This window comes from Thunnus thynnus, chromosome 21 (genome assembly GCF_963924715.1).
Source record: "Thunnus thynnus chromosome 21, fThuThy2.1, whole genome shotgun sequence".
Classification (NCBI taxonomy): domain Eukaryota; kingdom Metazoa; phylum Chordata; class Actinopteri; order Scombriformes; family Scombridae; genus Thunnus; species Thunnus thynnus.
The window spans coordinates 16,584,831-16,609,582 of record NC_089537.1 but is presented as its reverse complement, the minus strand read 5'-3'; the positions used below and the strand labels follow the sequence as shown (position 1 = coordinate 16,609,582).

The 24,752-nt window shown below is 40.0% G+C and overlaps 1 protein-coding gene across 3 annotated transcripts in view; it reads left to right on the top strand.

Annotated features, from left to right (window-relative positions):
- LOC137173222 (restin homolog) overlaps window positions 1-24,752 on the top strand; it is a 97,225-nt gene that overhangs the window by 13,940 nt on the left and 58,533 nt on the right. For 2 of the 3 annotated variants that reach the window (XM_067577953.1, XM_067577951.1), the window contains exons 3-7: window positions 1,077-1,147; window positions 6,679-6,802; window positions 8,451-8,630; window positions 8,924-9,190; window positions 19,630-19,713. In XM_067577953.1, coding sequence (XP_067434054.1) covers window positions 1,077-1,147; window positions 6,679-6,802; window positions 8,451-8,630; window positions 8,924-9,190; window positions 19,630-19,713 — 726 coding nt within the window. The remainder of the gene's footprint in view (window positions 1-1,076; window positions 1,148-6,678; window positions 6,803-8,450; window positions 8,631-8,923; window positions 9,191-19,629; window positions 19,714-24,752) is intronic. The other variant, XM_067577952.1, reaches the window with a different exon arrangement.

Here is a 24,752-nt window from a genome sequence, read left to right as displayed (position 1 = left end):
ACTCCTCTTTTCCTTTGTCCCCGTCTGTTTATTCTCTTTTTGATAGTTACATGTAATGAGAAAGCTAGGCCATCTTAACCGCCTACCTCCTCCTTTTGACCTCAGTTCATTTATATTTTTCTTTATGTTTTCTTTTGTACAGATACATTATAGATTGACCTCACCATAACCGTGCTGACCCATATTTCCCACCCGTCCTCCACATACTAATATTCAGTCAGAGAAAGAGACAGACAGAGACAGGCAAACAGGGTAATGAAGGAGGTTAGCTGAGTCCAAGGAGTTGCACTGAATCTAAGAGTAAACAGAAGACTGTTTGTGTCTGTGTGCGCACTTTTATCTACGCATGTACTGTCTCTTCATCTCAATGTCCTCCTTTCAGAGCAAGTGACTTTGTATGGCACTATTGTGTCAAATATTTTTTTTCAATTCCTAAAGAGGAAAGCCAAATGATTAAGTCATTAGAGTAATCACATTTTAGATTTCATCTTCGATTTTTTCTTCTATATTTGATTTTGTCAGCTTTTTGATTTGATTCTGGTGATTTGTATACAGGTGTCCCTGTTTTGAAAATGAGCAAAGTCGAAAGCAGATCTTTTTTTTTTTTCTTTGGTCGCTTGTTTATACAGTCGCTCTTTGTATTTTAATTTCTTCTCCCTTTTTTTTCCCATGACACTGTCATCATGTTGCCCTCATCATCAAGATGCAAATTCAGAGCAATTAGTCAGGCGTGACACACTTCACACCTGTATTCCTGTGTGCTGCCAAACTTCATCACAGTTTACAGCAGTAGAGAAAATCACTTTATACGAGATGATTTTCCTTAATTGAGCAGTGTCCAATTAAGGAAAAAGATGCCAAAGTTGTGCCAGGCTCTCAAATGAACAGCCTTTGAATATGCCAGACACAGTTATGTTTCAGAAAAGTAAGTACAGTATCTATTTTTCCCCTTTAAAGACTATATACGAGACACATACTTTGTATAATTTACTGTATATACTGTACTTTGTCATTAAAATTGTTTCAATGTCACCTTGCTTATAAAGAATCTGGATGTTGTTTTGTCTTTCTTCCAGGTGTCCGACGTTGCACCGAGGACTTTGTCGTTGGACGAGCTCGGTGGACCAATGACTGACATCCCACACAAGTATGTACTATATAAACACATGGCTGGATTCTTGTGATAATTAGATACTCAGATTCCCTCTTCATCAAAAAATCTCAAATCTTCTGAAGAAAAGTTAACTCTTGACTCAAAGAAATAATAACTTCTTCATAATAACTTCATGAATCGACCACACGCACTCACACACATTCACAGGTCCCCCAGTGTAGAGAAAGGTAATAGAGTTGGCCTCAGGGACTCTGTCTCTCCTTAGGGAGGTGGGTCTCCTTGGGGAGTAACTGCAACACCGCTGTCCCCATGGCAATATGCAAATCCCTACATGATATTTCCCACCATGCAGTTCTCCAAAGCCCCTAGCTTGCTCTGTTTCTGCTTTAGACCTCTCTGGAAAGACAGATTTTTATTTTAAGTTTCACAAATTTTGACAAAAGTAATCAAAGCAGTGTTTTCTGAATCTAAATCTTCAGGCTCATACATATGTACAAATTTTGGATTTTCCATCACTAGTTAGATACCTGGACTCACCAGACCAGGGAGAGGTTTGATAAGAAAATCATTTGATTTCAATATGTTCAGCTTTAGCTGTATAGTACATGCATTTAGCAGCTGTGCAGCTATGAGAAGTGTGAGCTTCAGGCACATCCTGTTTTTGTCAGTGAAAATAAACTCTTTAATTACATTAGTCACCTAATGCACTTTCGCATCAACTTTCCATTGATTTGTACTGACAATAAAGTCAAAGAAATCTGACGAATACTTCATCCCAGAAGATGTCGTTGTAATGTTTACTGTGATGTCATAAAAGAAATCGATGGATTTCCAAACATTGCAGTCAATATATTTGTGCTTTCAGAAGTTGTCATATAATAAGAACACATCCAAATATGATTGGAAGTAACCAGTCAGTAGTTTAACAGCCTGTAGTGCAGCCAATTAAGGCACCCAGCCAAGCAGGAATGGGTGGTCTGGCACAACGTGGCACAATTGAGTTTGTGGCTGTACAGGGTTTCTTTGCCATTCCTATGAAAGGCACTGAAGGGCGTGATGGATCCTCAGTCAGCGTGCTCGCTGTCAGAGACTCTGGGATTTGCATCACACCCTGAGCGTTTTAAATGGCTGCACATATAATAAAAAAAAATGAAATAAATGAAATGAGTAAATCAGGTCTCATGAAATGAAATGACAGGCAGGTTGAAACAGCGGGTGAGTGTGTGTGTTTCTTGCCACCAGCGTCAACATTAAACACATCAGATTGAAGCCACCCTCCAGGGTAGCATCACTCAGCCAGGTGTGTGTGTGTGTGTATGTGTGCGTGTGCGTGGTGAAACCTCAGTCTTTTATCTACTTTTCCATTTCCTCTGGTTTTTTTGTTTATCTACAGATTTATTTATATATTTCTGTTGAAATGGTGTACAGAACACACACACACACACACACACACACTCACACACACACATTGATCTATCAATGTATTGATGTGTGAGTGGGTGTCAGTTTTTTATTTTCCGTCTCCCTCCAATTTTTTAATTATTTTCCCTTAGTATAATCTCCTGCAGAGTTTTTTACACTTGAGTTAACTTGAGTGCTGTTTTCCTTTGCCAAAAGCAGTCAAATGCGGAAAGTTAGTTGGAAAAAAAGCTTTGACAGAATATCCTGATTCTCATTTGGGAAAGGTAGGAACTTAACTTATTTCACAATCTGACAGTACCCCTTAGTGTAACTGTTCTAATTCAAGACTCAAAACTTTTCTTTGTTAAGAGAAGTGATAAGATATTTAGGCTTTGGAAACTGGAGGTTCATTATTGTTACATTATTATTTTCCTTGTGGCTTTGTTTGTTTTCCTATTGTCCAGCTGTTTTTCTGACACTCCCCAGACTCTTCCCTTACCATTTTCATCTTTGCAAGGACAGCAGTGGATGCACATTATTTTCTTATTTTCTCTCTCTCCCCTCTCTCTCTCTCTCTTTCTCTCTCTCCCTCCCTCTCTCTCCCACTTCTCTCTTAGGACGGGAGGAGGATATGTCTCTTTTTCTCCATATTGACTTTCCCAGGTCAGGCTCCTCTTCTCCTATTAGGCCAAGCTAACTGATCAATACGTGGGCCTGGTGGGCTGCTGTGTGGACAAGCAGACAGGCACACACAGCGGGCCGTGCCCCGGCCAAGTGCCACGCTCATTAATACACACCAACACACACACACAGAGCAGGACACGTACAATGCACATATCTATGCAGTTGCATGCTCCTATATTTACATATATATATATATATATATATATATTTTATTTTTTATTTTATTAAGTATACCTAATTCATAATGATACAACTGAACCTAGAATTGATTTCAAACATTCCTACAAACTAATAAACAAATCTTGACACAGCTAATCTAATGACTAAATCAATCAATCAATCATGTATAAATCTATAAATCTTCATCCAGTTGGATGCTTCTCTGTCAAATACGGAGATGGAACTCCTCCTCTCCTCTCAATTCTGCTCTTCTCTTCTCCTTCCCTGCTGTTTTCCCAGCTGGTGAATTGTGACATCTGCAGTGCTGCGACATGGATAAGCAGCTGCCAGAGATGGGGGGAGGAAGGGAGGGAGGAAAGAGGGGAAGGATGGAAAGCAATAGAAGACAATGTAGGAGAGAAGCAAATGGGGTGAGGGGCGCTGACAATCAGCAACAGTTAGGTGTGCGGCAAGGTGAGATACGATTGTGTGTGTGTGTGTGTGTGCATAAGTGTGTATATGTGCGTGTCTATGTGTGAGGGGGTATCTGTGAATGTGCTGCATGTGTGCACGTGCACATGTGTGTGTGAACATGGCAGCGTGCCAGGCGGTGCCATCTGGCTGCTTGACAGAGCTCTTCTCATTAACAGGGAGGTTAATTGCTGTGGCAGCACCCAGGCTGTGTCAAACATCACCCTGGGGACACGGCAGCAACAGACGATCTACAAGTTTGTGTCCACACATGCACACGCGCACACACACACACACACATGTATGTGTGTGTGCATACATATGTGTGCTTTTGCATGTATGGCTGACTACATGCATGTTTATATTATTCTTATGAATTATGCCTTGTTGCTGTAATGATGTAGAAAGAATTGGGTTTACAGAGCCAATGTCTATAGCCCTGAGGGCAAACACACATACATGCACGCACGCACGCATGCACACACACACATACACACATGCACACGGGGCAGGGGGGAAGGAGTGGCAATTTGCATGTTATTACTGCATATTCATGACTAATTTTGTTAGCCTTGCCTAATAGGCCTGAGTGACAGCTTTAGAAATCGAGAGCCTGCTTTAATATCACACACACTCACGGTGATACATGCACACACACACACACACACACACGCACACACTCTTCAGTCACATTTACTCGCCCTGCTCTCTCTGTCCACACAATCATCATAACAACACTTACGGCTCTAAATAGGAATTCCCTGTTCATCTGGTTTGACATTGTGTCATTTGTCACAACTACTTTATTGTATATAACAATATAGTAAATCATATAGCCTCATTTGTTACATGCATAATCATGACCTAATATGCACACACGCCCACACACACACACACACACACACACACACCATGAATGGCATGAATAAATTCGCATTTTGACTTGTTGCAGATCAGAATGTATTGCATGTGTACGTATTTATTTTCCCCAAAGACGCAAAAAAGTATAAAACACAGCCCACACATGTTGTATTAAATCCTGTTTCCTCCCTTAAATGATGCAAAAGTAGAGCATTAAGTAATATAAACTATGCTTATTTTATTTTTTAATCGTGTTGACCACATATTAGCTTGATGTGTGTGTGTGTATGTGTGTGTTTTTAAAAAGAATCCTATGCCAAGACAAAATGATGTCCCTTATCTCAGCAAGCGTTTTCTGTCTTACACATATGCATGTACACACACATACTCACACACAGCATTCTAAGCCCACTACCCCACTGTGCAGGTGAAAATAGGGATGAAATTGACTGCAGTTACTTTTCATTCAAAACCCTCTTTCGATTTTCAACTTGTTCCTATTTCAGACCATTCGTCTCTAAAAAAATCTCTCTTAGATTTGGGGTGATTTAAGTATTTTTTCCACCAAACTGACAGGGAAATAAGTTTTGAAATTGTTAATATTTATACCAAGCTTTTGCCCTCTATCTAAAAAGCCCTAAAATAATAAGAAGAGTCACATTATAATGCAACGGTAAAAGGTTTTGTCCTTTGTAGAAGTGTAGGATTGAAATTCGTGCATATCTTTAGTGAAACATCGTCTTTGTCCACACATTTAGATGTGTACACAGTATATGCTTTTGTGCTTAGGTATACACACTGTTTTTGTACATTCTTACAGATTTTATGAGAGAAATGCTCAGCAGAGTGATAATTCACAACAAAGGAACACTGTAGTTAGAGTGGAATAAAAAAAAAAGAAAAATCAAGTGAATTAATAGCACAGCAGCACGCACTCTTTCCCATTCTCTACTCGAGACAGAAAGAGTCTATAATCTAAAGTCAGTTTTTTCTTACACTCCTCTGTGGCTTTTACTCCATTTGACTGAAAGGTTGTTTTTTTTTTTTTTTTTTTTTTTTTTACTGAAGTGAAAGATTTAACTCTCAGTGCTCTCTATCCACTCACATGTCACTTTTGTCAAATCTTGCCTTTCCTTCACTGCTTGGTGCGAATGTGCAGACACGCTTGATCAAATGTGAGTTTAACATTTTTAATCTGTGTAAAGTTTCATCAGAATAACTCATCTCATGAGGCTGGTAAATATGAAACTCTGCGTGTGTGTGTGTTTGTACGTGCCTGTGTGTTTGTGAACAGTACCGCTCTGTGTGATCTGTTTTTTTTTTTTTTTTCTCCTTCCATCTTGGGTGTATGACAGCTGTCATTGGTGACTCAGAAAGGTGTCTGGGCAGAGTTAACATATTTTCACCGCTGGGAAACACATGCACACACGCACACACACACACACACACACGCTAACACACAGACGTATATCAGCTTCAGTTGCCATCACCTTACCACAAATTTCACCAGGCTCAGCATCTCTTTGCGTCTTCTGAATTAGATCTTGTCATCAATCACATATTACATTATATACATATTGCATTCTGATCACACATTTTTTATTTATTTCTTATTTTATATGAGAAATTAGAAATTAATCAGTTTTTTGATAGGCTCCTCATACATCACATAACATTTCTGTCATTTTTATTACAGTAAACAATGTAAATACTGGCCTTGACAATAATAATATACTTTAACATATGTTTTTTTTTTAGATATATCATGTCATTTTTGTCCATAAATATTTATTTAGATCATAATGATGATTTTTAGACCCTCACCTCTGTAAGTGGAATTTGTACCAGTGAATAGATCATACTTATACAGCATTATGTTACAGTACATACAACAAAAGAACATACTTCAACCTGTAAAATGGGACATGATCATGAAACAATTTTGTGTTTTTCCACTCCCACCTTTTCTCTTTTTTTCTCTACTATAGGTCTGGTTCCCTGGTCCAGATTGCCTCAGAATTAGAGGAGCTGAAAATCCAATTGCAAACCAAGGACATGGTCATCTGTGATCTGGAGAGGGAGCTGAGAGAGAATATACAGCAAAAGAAAAAGGTAATCGACTCGGTTTGTCCTGACTTTACCTGATCACAAAGGATAAACTATGGGATCACACAACAAAAAACGTTTATAAGATCTTTTGTCCGGGTTTAAAACTTTTTTGTGAGGACGTCTGCCTGTTGGTTAAGATATTTACATTTTTTAAATCATTCCTTTGTATCTATAATTGAATTGAATACAGTGTTTTCAAGATATTGTCACAAATTTCAAGAAAATTCTTAGCCTGCGTTGTAAACAAAGCAATTGAATGTTATCATTTTGGCAGATTTTTTTCCACCACAGATTTACTGTAAGATTGACTACAAGATTAAATGACTTGTTAAGCTGTTTCTTGCAGTGTGCTTGTTATTGTTTAGAAGCCTGTCGGAGAGGTGGAGAAGTCTTGTTTTTTTACGATATTGGTTTGGCAGCTGTGCTAGAAGCGCTCCATGTGCAGCCAGGTTTAACAGGAAGCCGGGGCGTGTGTGATGAATTACCAGCATATCTCAGAGCCCTGGGTAACAAACATGGCGTCGCCGGCCGGGATTAAAAGGGAGAGTTTTTTACGGCCTTCCTACACCTCCTTACAGGGTGTCACTAAATTATACCCACTGCTGTTTTACTGTCTTCTGTGGCTTACGGTTAAGGCACACGTAAACACACACAGGCTAGCAGAAATGCACACACACACACATTTATGCTTGTGGTAAACCCGGGCTTGTTGGTTGTTTATGTGTGTGTTGGCTGGTTACTGTTTGTTTATGCTGCTTGTGAGTTGACTCATTTGCACTGCTGCTAATTAGTGGTTTGTGTGATTACAGAGCCTTAGAGAAACAAGCAGAGTAACTGGAGCTTGTTCTGTTAATCATATTTCCAACAAATGTTGATATATGTTTTCATTCTGCTTGCGTTTCTGTTTAACTGGTACGTCTGCAATGCAGATGCATGGAAAGCTCTGCTGACACAGACTCACACACACACACACACACACACAGCCTTGTTCAAGGCGGTTGCCATAATTTAATCTCGAAAACATGTCGTTTCTTAGCATTAAACCAGTTTTTGTATGAACTGAATAAGTTGCCAGAATCTGGCACATTTGAACTCAAATTAAAACAACTGTATATTCTTTACAATGGAAACATTGCATTTAATTCCTTGCAGGGTACAAGGTTTTCGTCTCTAATGACATGTTAATTACTATCATGAGTGCTGTGTTTCCTTTCCATAGCCCTCACCATTATCAGATTCTGTAACAACAGTTTATGCTTTGCATTCCTCTGCTTGACCCTGTGTCTCCTCTGTGTCAGTCTGCCATCACCATGAATAACTTGAAAACAGTAAAACAGATGACATGAACTGCTTTTTCTCTTTGGAAGGACCACATATAAACACACATATACGCTGGAGCTATGGTATATGACAGTCATCCATAACAGTTTTAAAAGTTTTAATTTTAAAAGGAGGTAATCATTTGCAAAAGATGATAATCTGATTTCTGGACTTTCATTTAATGAAGTGCTGCCAATGTTTTCACATATCCTAAAATGATTTAATGGCTATGTGTAAAAATTAATCAACAGCATTTTTAAAACACTGTATGAAGAAAATAACCCTCATCTTTTAATTAAATCTTTGACATTTGAACTCCTCTTTGGCCCAGACTGCAATGCAGGTGCCGGAAGGTAGTGAGAGGCTAGTGCACCTGAAAAGTGAGCTGTCTTGTCTGCAGCGGATCCAGAAAGACAACATGAAGGAGATTGCTGAGAAAGACATCTGCATCACCAAACTGCAAGCTAACATTCAGCTGCTGCAACACGAAGGTGTCGACACACATGCTCAGGTGTGCAGAAACTCACACGCGCGTGTTAGCACTCCTGTTTGCACATGTAGTGTTCATGCAAAATAACTGGTGATTTGAACATAGATGCACTCACTTGCTGTCAGTCAGTCACTTCAAACATCTTTTCCTTTATGTCCTTTCACCTTAGCTGTCTTACAGGATGCTACATTGCAATGAGCATCTTGATGATTCAGATTAGTTTTAGATTAAGTGACTAGCACCTCATTTGTTTCACAGAGTGCAGAGATGTGATTGCCTGTATATTCCTTCTTTTTTTTTCTGTCTGACTTAAGCTCTCCAAGCTGAATGTGAGAGTAAGAGAGCTGCAAGAGGAGGTGAGGAGAAAAGAGGAGGAGTGGATGCGAAGAGAAGACGAACAAAGACTGAAGTATGAAAAGGAGCTTCAGAAAGCAGAAGACAGGAAAAGGCAGGAGCAACAGAAGAGAGAGGATGAGAAGAGGATGGATGAGGAGTCAAAGAGACACTTAGAGGAAGAGAGAAAGGCCCACACTCAAGCTATTAAAAAGTGGGCTGAGAAGGTAGCTGTTTTGAATTCTGAGGTGAGTATATTAATATAGTAAATAGATCTATTGTGCTCCTTCATTTTAATTGTCTTTTCAATAGCAAGAACCATGCCACAACAATATGTCATTTAAAGGTTTAATGGAAATCCAGGAGGTATTGGATGTTGAGGACAGATGAATGGATGTAAAGGGGAGGGGTGAAGGTGCAAGTAGGTTGTCATCTGTCAGGCTGGTCTGGGAGGTCGTACTGTAGACCAGCCGGAGGGAGACTCAGTGTGGGGGTTCCGTCTCAGGCGTATTTCCATCAGAGCTGATTACAGGCCCCAGACGGTACCCAGAATGAAACGTGGGAGAGGTATGGACCGGATTGAATAGGAGAGGGGAGGAGGGAAGAGAGGATGAAGGGATGTAGGTGGGGATGAACAGAGGGAGGGATGGGGTAGGAAGGTGAATGGAAGAAGGAAAGGGAAAAGGAGGGTGGGTTGATAAATCTGAGACAAACAGGGCAGGGTGGGTTAACCAACGAATGGATTAGTAGGCTTGACAGTTGATTAGAGGTGTGGTTGAGGCGTGGCCCTGCTCCCGAACCGAACTTAACTAGTTAACTTCATGTATTAAATGATGCTTTTGTTGTAAGTAAGGATAAGTAACTCCAACATAAACTGAAGGAGCAATAGATCATTTTAGCTTATGAAAGCCAAAAATCAAAGATTTGTAAAATCAAGGGAAAAGGCCACACCTGCAAAGACACACAGCATGTACTGCGCTCAAACACCAAGTCTAAATATCACACACAGTAATACACCCATTCCTATCAATTTACAATCTTTCGATAATGTATACTTTTTAAATGTTTACAATTTCTCCTCTGGAACATTTCTTGTGTGTTCGTACCTTTTTTGTCCTCAAACCAGCATGTTGACTTTCATTTTTATGATGAAATTTCCTCAATTGATATTTACGCACATGCATGTTCACGCACTTACACAGTGGTAAAAAAAAAAAAAAAGCAACAACAAAACACTTCACCTTAATTCAGACCTCAGACACTCTGTTCTCTCCTCCACCCCCACACCCCCTCCTTCCTTCCATCCTGCCATCTCGCCACAACCGCTCCAAATTAATCTGCAAAATATTGATTTGAGGAGCAAGGGGGTGGGGGGTGGGGGCGCACGATTGCGGCCGCATATTAATACGAACGGGCCGCTCTTCGTCTCTCCTCTATACTTTAAGATCCTCATATCTTCATAATTGATTAATGTTCCTTTGTGAAGTGGGGATGAATAATACATTAGTGGGCCTGCTGCACCCTCAGGCTGATGAGAAAATGTTTAATTTCAGTAAATGTAGCGCTCCCTCTCTCTTTCTCTCTCTTTCATTTTCCCTCTCTGGTTATTTGTGAGTGTTGGAGTGTGTTTGTGAGTTTTCACTTGTGAGCTGAAGACTAAAAGAGTGTTGTTGATTTGCTTTTTTCGTGTTTACTGTCGGCTTGAAGCGCATGTTAAGCATCACAAACAAAAGGCAACATCTGCATTTGCAAACATGAATGAATAAATTGGTGAAATGAGCTCGGTATTGTTGCATTAACTGATATAACTGCGAGAGCTTTGTCACTTTACAAGTTGTTTGCCTTCAAAAAAAGAAATCACCCCCTTGGACATTTTTTCACACATTGCATCATAATGCGCTGCGAACATCAGCTGCCTTATTATCCTTCAGCAATCAGTGAAAACATGCAAATGTGCCATAAACCCACCTGATGGGGGACAAGTAGCCTCTTCAACAGCCTGGAAAGGTGCCGGAAGGGTGACATATGTCTACCGCTGTGACTGGCACGGTCTGGCTCAACTCAGCTCATTTGGTTAACAATGCTAATTATGCTAAAAGAGGCCTAATGATAATGATGAGGGATTTAAGAGCTACAGCATAGCAAGCTTGGTGAGTGTGTGTGTTTTTCCGTGTTGGTGGGAGGGTGGGTGGGGTGTCTGGCACCTGATGGTGAGCATCTGTGTGTGTAGAACAGATAAATGATGAAGTGAACACACACGCACACAGACACCCACAGGTCTCACTTCATGCCTACTTAGCTTTGCTTCATTTTCATTTGAACTTGTGCCAGTGATGAAGGGGATCTATACACTTGCACAGCATCATACATGCACACACAGAGCGCAAATTGAATAAATAATACTTATCCGTTAACAAGGATCCTAATTAGTTATGCTAATCAGCCTAGATAACCCAATTAACCCCATAGAGAGAGGCAGGGGGGCTTTTCTGTGTGTTTATATGTGGGTGTGGATTTCTATGCCTGAGAGCATATCAGAGACACTTAAGAAAACACATTTGCCTAATTAGTTTTCAATGACATAGAGAAGCATTTATGTTTTTTTCATGTCCTTATTGTTCTACCTTTGAATGCAACGTAATAGGCTTTCCACACCAAAGGAAATAAGTGGTACTGAGTTCATGTAAACAGTATTTGTGTATCTGTACATGCATATATGAGGATATATGCATTTACACGTATTTCTGTCTGCCCACTGCCAGTCCTTCTCTCGTTAGATCCACATGGACATGTATATTTTTACAACTATTATGGTAGTTTAAACAGAGTGTGTTTGAGAGTGTGTATTTGTTCAGAGAATGTCTGCCTGTTCCATTAGTTTATGTCCTTGGAAATACAATTTGGCCTCAAGTTCTCTCCGTTTATTTAAAACCTTCAGTCAGTGTTCCCCTCCTAATAGTGAGCCGTGTTTCCTCTCGTTTAGCTTCACCACTCATTATCCGGGCCATGTGGAAGAGACAGTGTTTAGAGAAGAGAGAGAGACTTGGAGAGGGACAGAGGGAGAGGGGGAGGGGGAGTGGGAGAAAATGAGTAAAAGCGAGAGCAAACCAGAAAGAAAAAGACAGAGGGAATGAATGAGTGACTGAAAGAGAGAGAATGTAGATTGTCTTTGAACCTGACCACAGCTTCTTGTGCCTCTAATGAATGGTGAGGAGAGAGAAGGGAGGGAGACACAGGACAAGACTGTCTTTGTTGTGTCTACGCGAGAGAGAAAGAGAGAGAGAGAGCGAGAACACAACAGATTTATGTCTTACAGGAAGTCTCCTAGTTATGTGGTGTCGCAAACCGCCCACCCCAAGTCAGCTGCGTACTCTGGCTTTTAATTAATAGTCAGTTTAAATATATGTGTGTGAACTTCAGTGTATGTTTGTATGTGCTGAGTATTTATGTACGTGTGTGTTTCTCTGTGGCATGTGCCTGTGTTCTCAATGTTTAGTCATGCAGTTTATCATTTTGAGTTTGTAGATTAGTTTCGACAGAGGGTTACTCATCTGCTCCTCTGGTTTGGTCTTTATATGCATCACAGTGGGATAGCTTCAATTAAAACAACTGCATCAGAATGATTTGCCATGAGAATTAAACTTACATTGTGTGTGAGGCTCATCCTTAAAAGTGGCAACTAAGATGTTTTTGAGGCATGCGACCATCTGTCAGCTACATGCTACATTTCTGTCTGTCAATCTGTCCAAATGTCAATCTGAATGTTTTTCCTTTGTTTGGATTACCCTTGGTTTTCTCTCTAGAACAATTTAAGGGCTACCATCAAAATTCACTTAAGGTATTCAAAAAAACAAGTTAGGTATAAAATGCTTCACCCAACATTAGCATTAGGTCATGACACCTTTGCTAATGTGCTAATAGAATTCAGTGTGGTGAACTAAACTGTGGGGCTTAACATCGAAGGCCTGCACTTCTGTAATGGGAAGCCCAAACATAGGATGCTACTCCGCGCAGTACAGAATAGGGGTGAGATGCTAATATTAGCCCGTGCTCACATCAGCTGAGTCATCTCCTCTGTGTCCTTGGCTTATTAACTGATTTAAGACTGATTAGATCAGTCTTGCGCAAACATGCACTGGCACGCACACACACACATACGCACCAAATTTGAATATCAAAATGGAATTGCTTGACCAGTGAAAACTAGATTAATTCAAAATGTTTGCATCAAGGTGTAGTTAAAACAGATGACTGTGCATATTTTTAATGCACCTTGCAGCATTTAAAGCCATTTATGACATTAACTAAAGCTCATGTTATGCAAACACATCTTGCAAGTCACAGCCACTTATGGTGAGAATACTTGATGCTCCTTTTTCCTCCTTTGCCTTGATTTGACTTCATGAGCTCATCAGCATAGGTATTGATTTTGCACTCTATTTGATGGCGTTTTAGTGAGCTAAAATGTGTATACCTCCTCCATAATAACATGCCACAATCATAAAATGATGATGTTTAACTCTGTTGCTACACCACTGTACTGTGCATGCCTGGTGCTTTTAAACACAAGATACAGATACACATACCTCAGATATGTTGATTGGACTTTGCTAAGAGAAGATTGTGAACATTTTTTTCATGCACACAGAGTTCACCCATTTTCCATAGCGCCATTATTTCAGCCTCTACCTGTTAAAGTGTTTCTTCGTCTAGCTTTGTCAAGGTTATGTAAACAGATTGGCCATTGCTCTGCTCCCAAGAAATACCACAAATAGCTTTTCTTCTCTCTAGTCCCCAGAACTGTCAAGAGATTGCACTGTTGTGAACAGGTCAAATCCCCTGACAATCTAACAGTGTGGTGGGTGATGTAAGTTTGGCCTAGAAACCTCCCACAGCCTTATTTTTCCTTTGAAAAATCATCTATTATGTCATTGTTGTGGTTGATGTCAGAACCCATTGCGCTCCTATTTCTTCCTATTTGAATGTAGTGCTCAGTTCTACTGTGAGCTATTTGATCATTTCTGAACATGATGTTACACTTTTAGATAGTGGTTCTAGTAAACAAAAGAAAGTTGTTTTTCTGTCTGTTAGAGTTTGAAACTAAAGTGTCAATTTGACTTAGCACCTTTCATGTTAGATGTAAGGTAGTGGAGTGTACACAGCCAGTATAAAATTTGTGTGTGCTCATGCACAGGATTGAGTGTTTCTACTTCTCTGCATGTGTGTGTCTGTGACAGTTTCCTCTCGAGATGTTAATTCCTCTCCTCCCTGTTGTTGTCATGCTTCCACCAGCAGTGTCTGCACCAGGGAGACGAAGACATATTGGTGTTAATGAAAAGCCCTCCTAAACTCTCCTCCCCGCATGAATGTTTAAACATGCTTGTCATAACATTCATTCGCTCACACATGACAGCTAGCATCTGCAGCTGCCTTGCTCGCCCTCAATATTTTATCATACCATCTCCCCTAACCCCACACTAGCACAATGGCTGTGTGTTAACAAACTGAATTATAATGACTCAAAACAGGCAGTGTTCAGACCCACTGCCAGCACAGGCCATACATAATGGATTCAGCAACACCACAGGTCTCATAATGGTGCAATTAGTCAATCTTAAATATGAAAGAAAGAGAGAAAGGCCAAATGAAGGAAACACAGTTATACATAGAGGGAAAGAAAAACAAAAAGAGAGAGATAAACAAAGATGATTAGAGGAAGAACAAAAGGAAAAGAGAGGAGAAAAGTGAGAATCAGACAGCAACATGGAAAGTGTGTGAAAAGAAAAAAGGAAAAAGTAATGAAAGAGAGGAGGAAAGAAATCTTCATGTCCATACAGTACGCTATTCAGAAGCCCCACAACACTGCAGGTCAGCATTTGTGACCTTGGCAGTTTTGACAGAAGTGGTTCACCATGGTAACGGTTTGTCGGCAACCCTCAGAACACCCCCGCAACCCTCATCACTCCCCAACGTTCCTCGCTGCCTCTCTGCCAATTTGATTGGACGCACAGTTGAAATGTCATGCCTCAGCAACACACATGCACACACACCAGATCAACCAGACGGAAACAGTGGGATGAAAGAGAAACAGGGCACATTGAACAAGTCAAAATGAGAGAAACCAGAGACAAAAGTAATGCACTAAGAGGGGATAAGGGTTTTAGTTGAGCTTTATATAATAATAATAATGATGATAATAATAATAATAATAATAACTTTATATATATAGCACCTTTCAAAACTACCGTTACAAAGTGATTCACAAACAAAGACAAATAAAAGAAAGCAAGAAAACAATCAAATACAAAATCACAGTCAACAAATAAAATAACAAATAAAACAGTTAATAGTAAAGATAAAATAATGGATAAAAGTAACACATAAAAGTAACAGATAAAGTAAATAACAGATAACATAATTAAGAAAAAGCCATACGGTAAAAGCAAGTGTTGAGAGACAATTTAAAAGAAGGCAGTTTATTTTCTAGTCTAAGTTCCTCAGGCAAGCTATTCAAAGGGTTGGAGCCCTAACAGCAAAAGCTCTGTCACCCTTGGTCTTCAGCCTTGACCTGGGAATAGCTAACAGGGCCTTATGAGGGTGAGTAACGATTTAGAAGCTCAGCCAGGTATCTCGGTGCCATACCATACAGGGCCTTAAAAGTCAAGACTAAAATTTTAAAATCAATTCTAAAATGGATAGGCAGCGAGTGACGGGAAGCTAAAATAGAGGAGATATAATCATGCTTTTGTGATTTGGTTAAAAGTCTGGTGGCTGCGTTTTGGACACTCTGAAGCTGTACAATCATGTTTTGGCCAAGGCATGTAAACACAGCATTACAGTAATCCAGACGAGAAGCGATAAAAGCATGAAAAACTCTGAAGATCATTAAAAGTAATAAAAGATTTAATTCTAGAGATATTTCTTAAGTGGAAGAAACATGACCGAGCCTTTTAACATGGGACTTGAGAGTAAGGTTCTGATCTAAAATAACTCCAAGGTTCTTAGCAGTGGGTACAACATGCTGAGCTACAGTGCCAAGAGTTTGGAGGAGTTAAACTGAAGAAGATTTTCTGCCATCCAATCCTTAACCACAGCTAGGCAATTATGCAGGGAAGATAACTTAGCTGATTCAGATGGTTTGCAGGACAAGTACAGCTGAGTATCATCTGCGTAGCAATAAAATGAAATATCATACTGATTGATAATGTGGCCCAAAGGGAGTAAATATAAATAAAATAAAATTGGTCCTAGAATGGAGCCCTGTAAGCCATCAACAAACACAACAAATTTTCTGTAAAAAGTATGAAGAGAACAACTGGAGGGCAGTCCTGGAGAAACCAACCCATGTTCTCAGCCTCAAGATATCATTGATAACTGTTACAAGGGCAGTCTTCCAACGATTGATTTGAGACAATTTTCTCTAAGATTTTTGATTGAAAGGGAAGCTTAGAAATTGGTCTATAGTTGGTATGGTCAGAGGGCTCAGAACCAGGTTTTTTGAGAAGTGGCTAGACACTGGCAGACTTAAAATAATCAGGAACACATCCAGAAGATAAAGAAGTGTTGGAAAAAAAGAAATGGAAAGCAGGCAAGGGGCTTCACCATCTAGAATCTCTAATAAGAATTTGTTAGGTATTATGTCCAGTGGATTTGATGATGGTGTCATGTGTGAAATAGTTTCAATTAATTCTTGGGTAAAAATTTCCTTAAAAACACATAAAGTATCCAGCTGGACAAGATAAGTCAGACACAGAAGTGAGGGGGTGAATCTTCGATCGAATCTCCTCAATCTTGTCTATGAAAAAGGTTAAAAACCTTTCACAGTCTGAATTTGAAGTAATAGGGACACCAGGAGAACCAGGGCTGACTAAATGATCAGTGGTCTTAAAAAACAACCTAGGCTTGTGCTTGTTGGAGGTGATGAGCTCTGAAAAGTAGACCCAGAGTAAAAATCAAGTCCAATTTATGGCCACATTTATGAGTAGGGCCTGACACATGCTGAGTGAAATTAAAAGACTCCATAATGTTTAAATAATCAGTAGCAAAGCCATCAGAAATATCATCAATGTGGATGTTGAAGTCACTAGTAATCAAAATTTGGTCATGATAGAGAACAACTGAGGATAAAAACTCTGACAGGTCAGGCAAAAACAGGGTATTGCTGGGTTGGGGGCATAATTCAAAAAACAAGCTGTGCTCACCTGGTTTGGACCAGGTCTCAGTAAGAAACAAAAAGTCTAGATTTTCAGATAAAATAAAATAACTTGAAATAATTGTCTTATTTGAAAGAGATCATACATTTAAAAGAGCTAACTCGACATCAGTAGTAGTAGGCACAGCAATTTTAGCAACTAGAGAAATAGGGAAAAAGGTCCTCATGGTTAGGTTAGTATTTCTAAGTGCAGTTGAAAATCTATTAGTTATTAAAACTGGGATATTAGTGGTATCTGATTTTGAGGCAGGGTGACCACAATCCAGACTTTCTGTACAGGCCAAGCAGTAGTATAGGGCCAGTTCAATGTGCATGGATAACACTCATGATCCTGAGTGGTTTGGGTGGAGACGATCCCATTTAAAAAGTCTGGTCTGTTAAGGAAAGAAGTAAAGTTATCCACGAATTGGATATCTCACCTATTCCTACAGCAGCCCTTGCACCAAATATGAAGCTGATGTAGGCGGTTGAACTTCACATCACCAAAACATGGAGGGAGCAGCGGACTGGAAATAGAACACTACTTACTGGTGTCCAGCAGATTATCCAAATGGCACACAAACTCCTCTTTGAGAATCTCTGACTGTAGATTTTTGTTGTCGCTGGTGCCGGCGTTGACAATAACTGCAGAGGCAGAGTTGTGTTTTTCAGTCAGCTGCAGAGCGGTGGGTGTAATGTCCTTTACGCAGGCACCTTGATAGCAGAAAGTTCGGCCACTGTGTACCGCTACATGCCGGCCCATAGAGGTGGCGACAACAAGCACTGAGGGTGGGCGCCACGCCTGAGTGTGCATGACTGACCACCTGGGGGACTGGATCCGGATGGGAGCACTGTAGCACATATAACTCACAGTTAAGGGGATAACATTGTGTGGTGGACTAGGGGACCTAGGCACACAGCATCAAAGCAGAGAGCCTTGTCATAGCTGCTGAATACAAAATCAAATGAATATTAATGCGGAACCAATTACCTCAGGGAAATGTTGTCTGTAGGTTAGCTTTGCTAACGCACATGTCTCACCTTTAGCAAAGTGGAAGCAATGGGGGGGGAAGCCTGGAGGGTGGACGGCACTGATGTATTCGTTTTTCCCCTAACAAGCTTGTCTACTCTGCTAAAATAGAATTGTCCAGCACACAACCCCCTCTCTTACCTTCCCCTTGTTTCACCTAGATGCAAGGTGCATTTAAAAAAAAAAAAAGAATTATGGAGAGTACATGTGATACAACTCTTCAACAATGCCTATGGCTAAGTGGGAGTTAATACTGATGGCATGTCTGACAACATTGTTTGTTTTTTAAGATTTGATAAGAAGCAAAATCTAAATTTATCAGTGCTTTGCTACAATATTCTAAACTATGGTTAATTCTAAAAATAAACTATATCAGCCTAAATATAATATAGTATAAAATAATATAAGTTTTGAACACACGCCAATAAACAAAAATGCTTCTTTTTAAAATTCCATTTTCACTCAGCAGTGCCAAAAATGACAAAAGTCCCCTCTTTTTCCCTGCAGTATGACAGAGTTTGCAGTCTTTAGAGGTGACATGTATACTATCTTGTTGTGTGAGCAGCTTAGCACAGTACAGCACTGATCTGTGCAGGTCTGTAGCTGCTGCGATCTGCATAAGTGACTGTGGCACACTTAAAGCCGCTGGCTTCTTAAAGCCCCTTCTAAATCAGTGTTAAAGCCTTGATAATAGACCTCACTGACCAATTGATTGGCCTTCATATGTTTACAGCTCACTTTAATTGCCTCAAAAATACCATTTATCAGCCATGTGTGTCCATGTATGTATGTATGTGTGTGTGCAAGCATGCCTGTCCATCGACAAAAAAGCTTATTGATTTATCAGCATCGGGATTTGTCCTGTTCACCGTACATAAAACCCCTGCGTATGTGCTGTTCAAAATGGGAAATGGCCCCATCGATTCCCTTAAGTTGGAGCCCAAATGCTAAAGATTTTTGGATAAGCTTTCTCATTACTTAAGCTGAAATCAATAGGGGAGAGCATGGGTCTAATGAATGAACGGGCCACAGATCAGATGGGGTGTGCTCATCCCTGGCCTGTCCTGGTCGATCTGTGTGTGTGTGTGCGTGTGTGTGTGTGTGTGTGTGTGTGTGTGTGTGAAAGACAGAGAGAGAGAGAGAGAGAGAGAGAGAGAGAGAGAAAGAACCTGACTTTTGTACATCACAAACCTTTTTTTTGGCACTCAAAAATTCACACTCAATGTCCATTTGTGTTCTTTTTTCTTTCTGCTCATTTAACCCTTATTTTTTTGTCACCTTCGATCTCTACTTGTTCTCCACTGTGCTATAGAGCATATTCTTTCTCAAAAACCAAAAACATACAGTATTGGCGGATAGTTTGGAGTACATAATATAATTGTGCTTCTAAGTAGGCTAGTTTTTAAATATTTAGTGTATTATTATTATTATTATTATTATTATTATCTCACTGTGTTCTTCTCTAGTTGGACGTCAGCAGGAAGCAGGTGGAGCGACAGAACATGAAGCTGTCAGAGTTTCACCAGAAGGAGGAGACTCTTCTCTCTGAGGTACAGGAAATAAGAGAAAAAAAAAATCACCACATTCATGTGTGTCAGTTTTTTGTTTTTTTAGGGGGTTCCCCTTAGCCTGATAGTATAAATATAAATGTAATGAAAATTCATCATCTGGCCTCATCTGGCATCACAAGCCCCAATTTCCCCATGGGGATCAGTAAATTCTGATCTTATCTTTCACCCCTATCTGAGTGGGAAATAAATAACAAAATAAAAAAAATATACAACAGCAATAGCTTCTGCATGTGATCATGGAGGTAACCCAGGATTGAAGATTTAAAAAAGAAAATTACCCCGATACACAACATCAACAAATACATTTTAGATTAAACATAAAACTTTATGGGGATTAAATATGCAATGCATGCGTCTGTGTATCAGTGGGTGAAACCAAAAATTCAGTTGGGGACACACGCACTCATGCACACACACACACAGAACCAAACAACCACCATTCCCAACCACGACCCATTTGACAATCTTTTTGGTTTTTCCCCTTTTCATTCTTTCCACTCTTTTGAAATATCAAAATGATACAGAATGGTGTATCTCTAGGAAATTGTCTTTGGCTGAGTGTGCAGACACTGCCTTTAAGAGTACATTTACCCGACAACTGTTAATAGTTTCATTTTGTGGTTTGGCCAACTCATGGAATTAACTACATTAATTAGCTACAGCTGATATTGCAGACAGTTGTCATTTCAGCTGGTGAAATGTCGACAGATAAAACTGAGAAGCCTGCAGACATTTAAGATTAATTATAAATTGATAATATCATAGACATTACCATAATACATGTGACGAACTATCTAGTGTCTCTCTAGTGAAAGCTGTCATGTCACTTCAAAAAAGAATAATAAGCAATAATTTGCGCATATCAACTATATAAACAAAGAATTAGACTCTGAAATCCAAATATCACTAACCAGCACAGTTTTCAAATAGTAAACTCCCTGTCCCTTCCCGTCACTCCCCTCTAAGGTGTCCCGTCTTTTCAACTCATAAATATGGAAGGCAAAAGATGATGAGATTCACGGACAAGAAAGGAATCAAAATCTATTGTTGCGTGTCCTTTTCCCCGTGTAAAGTTTGGATTAAATGTCACACATTAGCATGTGAACTTTTAAATGAGCTTGTTTGCTCTCTGCGGTGTGGGGCATGTAAATACCCATTTTGAGTATGGAATGGGGATTGCTTAGTTGGGGGTTGGGGGTTCACAGGAATTGGGAAGTGTAGGACATATTTGAGTGTTGCACTGCCAATTAGGCCACAGCAAGGGACTGGAGTACCAAACAGCTCTATTGACTGGTTGCGTCCATGTGGCTGATGTACCACACCTGAAGTGCCAGATAGTGGCAGATGGGAAAGCTCCCTGATGGCTGGAGATGATTGACAGGCACTCCCAAAATGAGATGATTGAAAATGAATCTACTCATGCATGGGCAAATCTAAGTGTGAGTGGAACGAAATGTGTGTGTGGATACACAGGAATCCGGGCCAACACTGCAACCCTGAAAATATAAGGTCCTGTCTCAGTGGAGTCTAGATTTTATGAAAGATATCATCTGGCTGAAATGTTAAGAACATTTAACTTTTACTCTATTGTTCTGTTCTGTTTTTTAGTATTTGACTTTCAGAGATGAACCTATACAAAAACAAGCATATAGCAATGATATTCAGATACAAATATGTCCATCTCAGGCAGAACATTATGTCTCTGAGCTCACAATGTACCACAGTGTGCGTGTGTGTGTGCCAACATGGCCATGTTGTGTGAGATATTGATAGTAACCAAACACCATTCTATATTTGCACGTTTTTTCATTGACTATCATTCCCTTTGTTTTAAAATGGGAGGCTGCTTATTTATTGACATAATTTCCTCTCAGTGAAGGGCTTGTGTCTGTAAAACACATTAAAATCATAATGCAATCTTTGCTAACCCAGGAGCAACGTTATTGTTCTATTATATTCACCGAACAACAGCATCCCAGCTTGTTTATCAATCCAATATCTCATAATGTGCTCTCTGCCTGGTCATTTTGAATGTAAAAAGATCTCATACTGTTATTGTACCATATTTCCTATATTTAGTATTAATCTCTTGTTCTGACATGAATCCGACACATCCAATATGATATTTGATTAGTTTTTTTTTCTTTTTGTCTTTTTCATAGTCTCCAGGTGATATTGGATACATGTGCCGTGCTGGTATTATGTTGGCTGTTTCATCTGGGTATAAAAATGATTTAGTGTGTACTCAGCACGCAGTGTCATTGACTAGCTTTAATTTCACTGCAAGGGTGGGCTTTATTACTCTGCTTCTCTCTGGACGTCTGTGTGTGTGTGTGTGTGTGTGTGTGTGTGTGTGTGTGTGTATGTGTGTGTGTGAACACATATATTTGTGTGTGTTCATGCTTGCTGATGGAGCAGCATGCCACACCTGTGCACGCACATGCACTTGTGCATATCTCTGTGTATCTCTCCATGCCTGCTGTATATCCAGCCTGTTCAGCATGTAATTACCATTCAATGGACAAATCAACTAAACCAACATGTGGAACAGCTCTCACATCACACTCAGGCCAAACTGGTGGTCCCAGTGCAAGAAACAGAGGGGCTCCACTTTGCCGTGACAAACCTTACTTCTGATCAAATGCTACAGAGCCATAATCATGTTTGTGCCACTGAATTCTTTAACCTTTCCATGACCCCGCTGAATGCCAGCGGCCCAATCACAGAACCTAATTGAATCTGCTCGGCGGCGCCCCCCCGACTGATGAAAAAATAAAATTGCAGGTGAAAAATGAATACAGCAGCAGAGTGAGAGAGAGAGAGAGAGAGTGAGGGAGAGAGGAGGAAGGTGACGCTGGTGATGGTGGGGAAAGGGGGAGGAGGTGGTTGCATTGCAGTTTTATAAATACACAGATGTGCTCACAAACACACATCCAGACACGTACACACAGTCACACCTTTTTCAATCCCGCTGGAGAATGGGGAGTGGGAAATGACAGAGAGAGAGAGAGAAAACAGAGAGAGAAGGGTTGGGCCCAGGTTTCTCATTACCCCCTCGGCCCATTCGGAGGATATTCCTATAAGATAATCTGATTTATTTGCAATTTTCCTTTAAGCGGCTTAGTGTTTACCTCCAAGATTAATATTTTTCTCTGTTATTAATATCAGACTGTAATTAGGAGTGATGTGTCTCGCTCCGTACTGTTACGTGGCCGCCAGGCAGCTCGCTGGATGAAACTCTTGTTGCGACTTTGTGATCCTGTTTCACAACACAAAAAAAGAGAAAAGAGAAGGAAGTTTTAAAAAGGAGGAAAGAGGCTGCAGGGTGGGGAAGTAGAATTACAATTGCGCCATACCTGTCTCTGTGTCTATGGATGTGTGAATGTGGGTATGGGTGCAGGACCGTACAAATATGTGAGTGTGTATTTCTTTGGTTTATGTGCATGTGTGTATGTGTGACAGTGTGATGGTCCCCTCTGATTGATAAGGTGTCTGTGCTGGCTGCAGATTGCTCTTGCTGATTGCTTCTGAGAGCTCCAGCTGATTTATAATCAGAGCAGGATGAAGGATTGAGCTGTGGATTGCTTATCTGTTTAGCCCCCTCACAACATAAACTGACAAATTATCATATTGAACACACACACACACACAAACACACACACACACACACACACAAGCACGCGTGAAAGAAAAAAACACAATAATGTGGACTTTCTTATTAAACACACACAGACACACTGTCATAGAAACGTAATTTTGAATACACACACACACACACACACACACACACACACACACACACAAAGAACATAAACAGCTTTACTCATCAGCACATTCATATTTTCATGATTGCCCAAAAGTGTGCAATCAGTCTCATTTGTTTACATGTGAAAATGTCAATATCAGATATAAGTCAAGTTAAGTTGCAATTAACTTGTTTTATGCACTTTTTTATTCATGTTGTCTAGATGCCTCTGTATGTTTTTGTCACTGATTTTCTACACGCTGAAGAATTATTCAGTGGCTACTGTACACATTATGAAGAATTTGATGATTGTTTTTTTTCTTTTCTTTTGTTTCTTTGGACACACAAGCCATTGCTACTTACCTGATATTTCACTGCTTTTCTATACACATAATCACATCCCTGTGGGGGAGGAATTGTTTAAAACACCTCTAACAAAACCACAAATACCAGACTTTTATCGTCTCAGGTGAAGAGATGATTGTGTTAAAATCATATCTTTATATAATACAATTATAGTAGGTGTTTGTTGTTTTTGATAAAGAGCCTGGCATATTATGTGAGACTAATTCCACTTGGCAAACCAGAGTACAAGCCAGCAGGTTTAAATGCTGACAGGTTTAGTATGCCCTATGGCACTGTGACAGCTCTGTGAGTGTGTGTGTGCGCGCGCGTGTGTGTGTGTGTGTGTTTCTACGTCTCTGCATCTTTCTGTCTTTCCCTCTCTTGCCATTCTTACCTGTCTGTCTGATTATCTGTTACTTTCTCTCTTTTCACCACAATTGTTTGTAAATGCACTGTGACAGAATCACGAAAGAAGCACAAAAACACAAAGTACAGGAGCACTTACAGACACACACACACACACACACACACACACACACACACACACACACACACACACACACACACACACACACACACACACTGACGAATGGCAGCAATTAGATGGGGAAACCAAGCATGTGAGGACAGAGGAGCGCTGAGGGGCTGCAACCGCTGTATGGAACGTGTGTATGCGCGTGTTGTATGTGTTTGTGTGTATTTGGAAGGTTTTCATCCCTCTAATGCACCATCCATCTGTCTAAATATCAACACTGTATCATATGTCACTGGACAGTGGCTGTGATGGGGTGCACTTGGTTGTGGGGCGTTAACATTTGCAATCTAGGACCAAATAAGAAAAAGACAATAACAGCACTATCACTTTGCAAAAATGAATTGCTCGTTTGACCAAAGCTGGAAATAAAATCATTGTTCTAGCTTTGGTCAT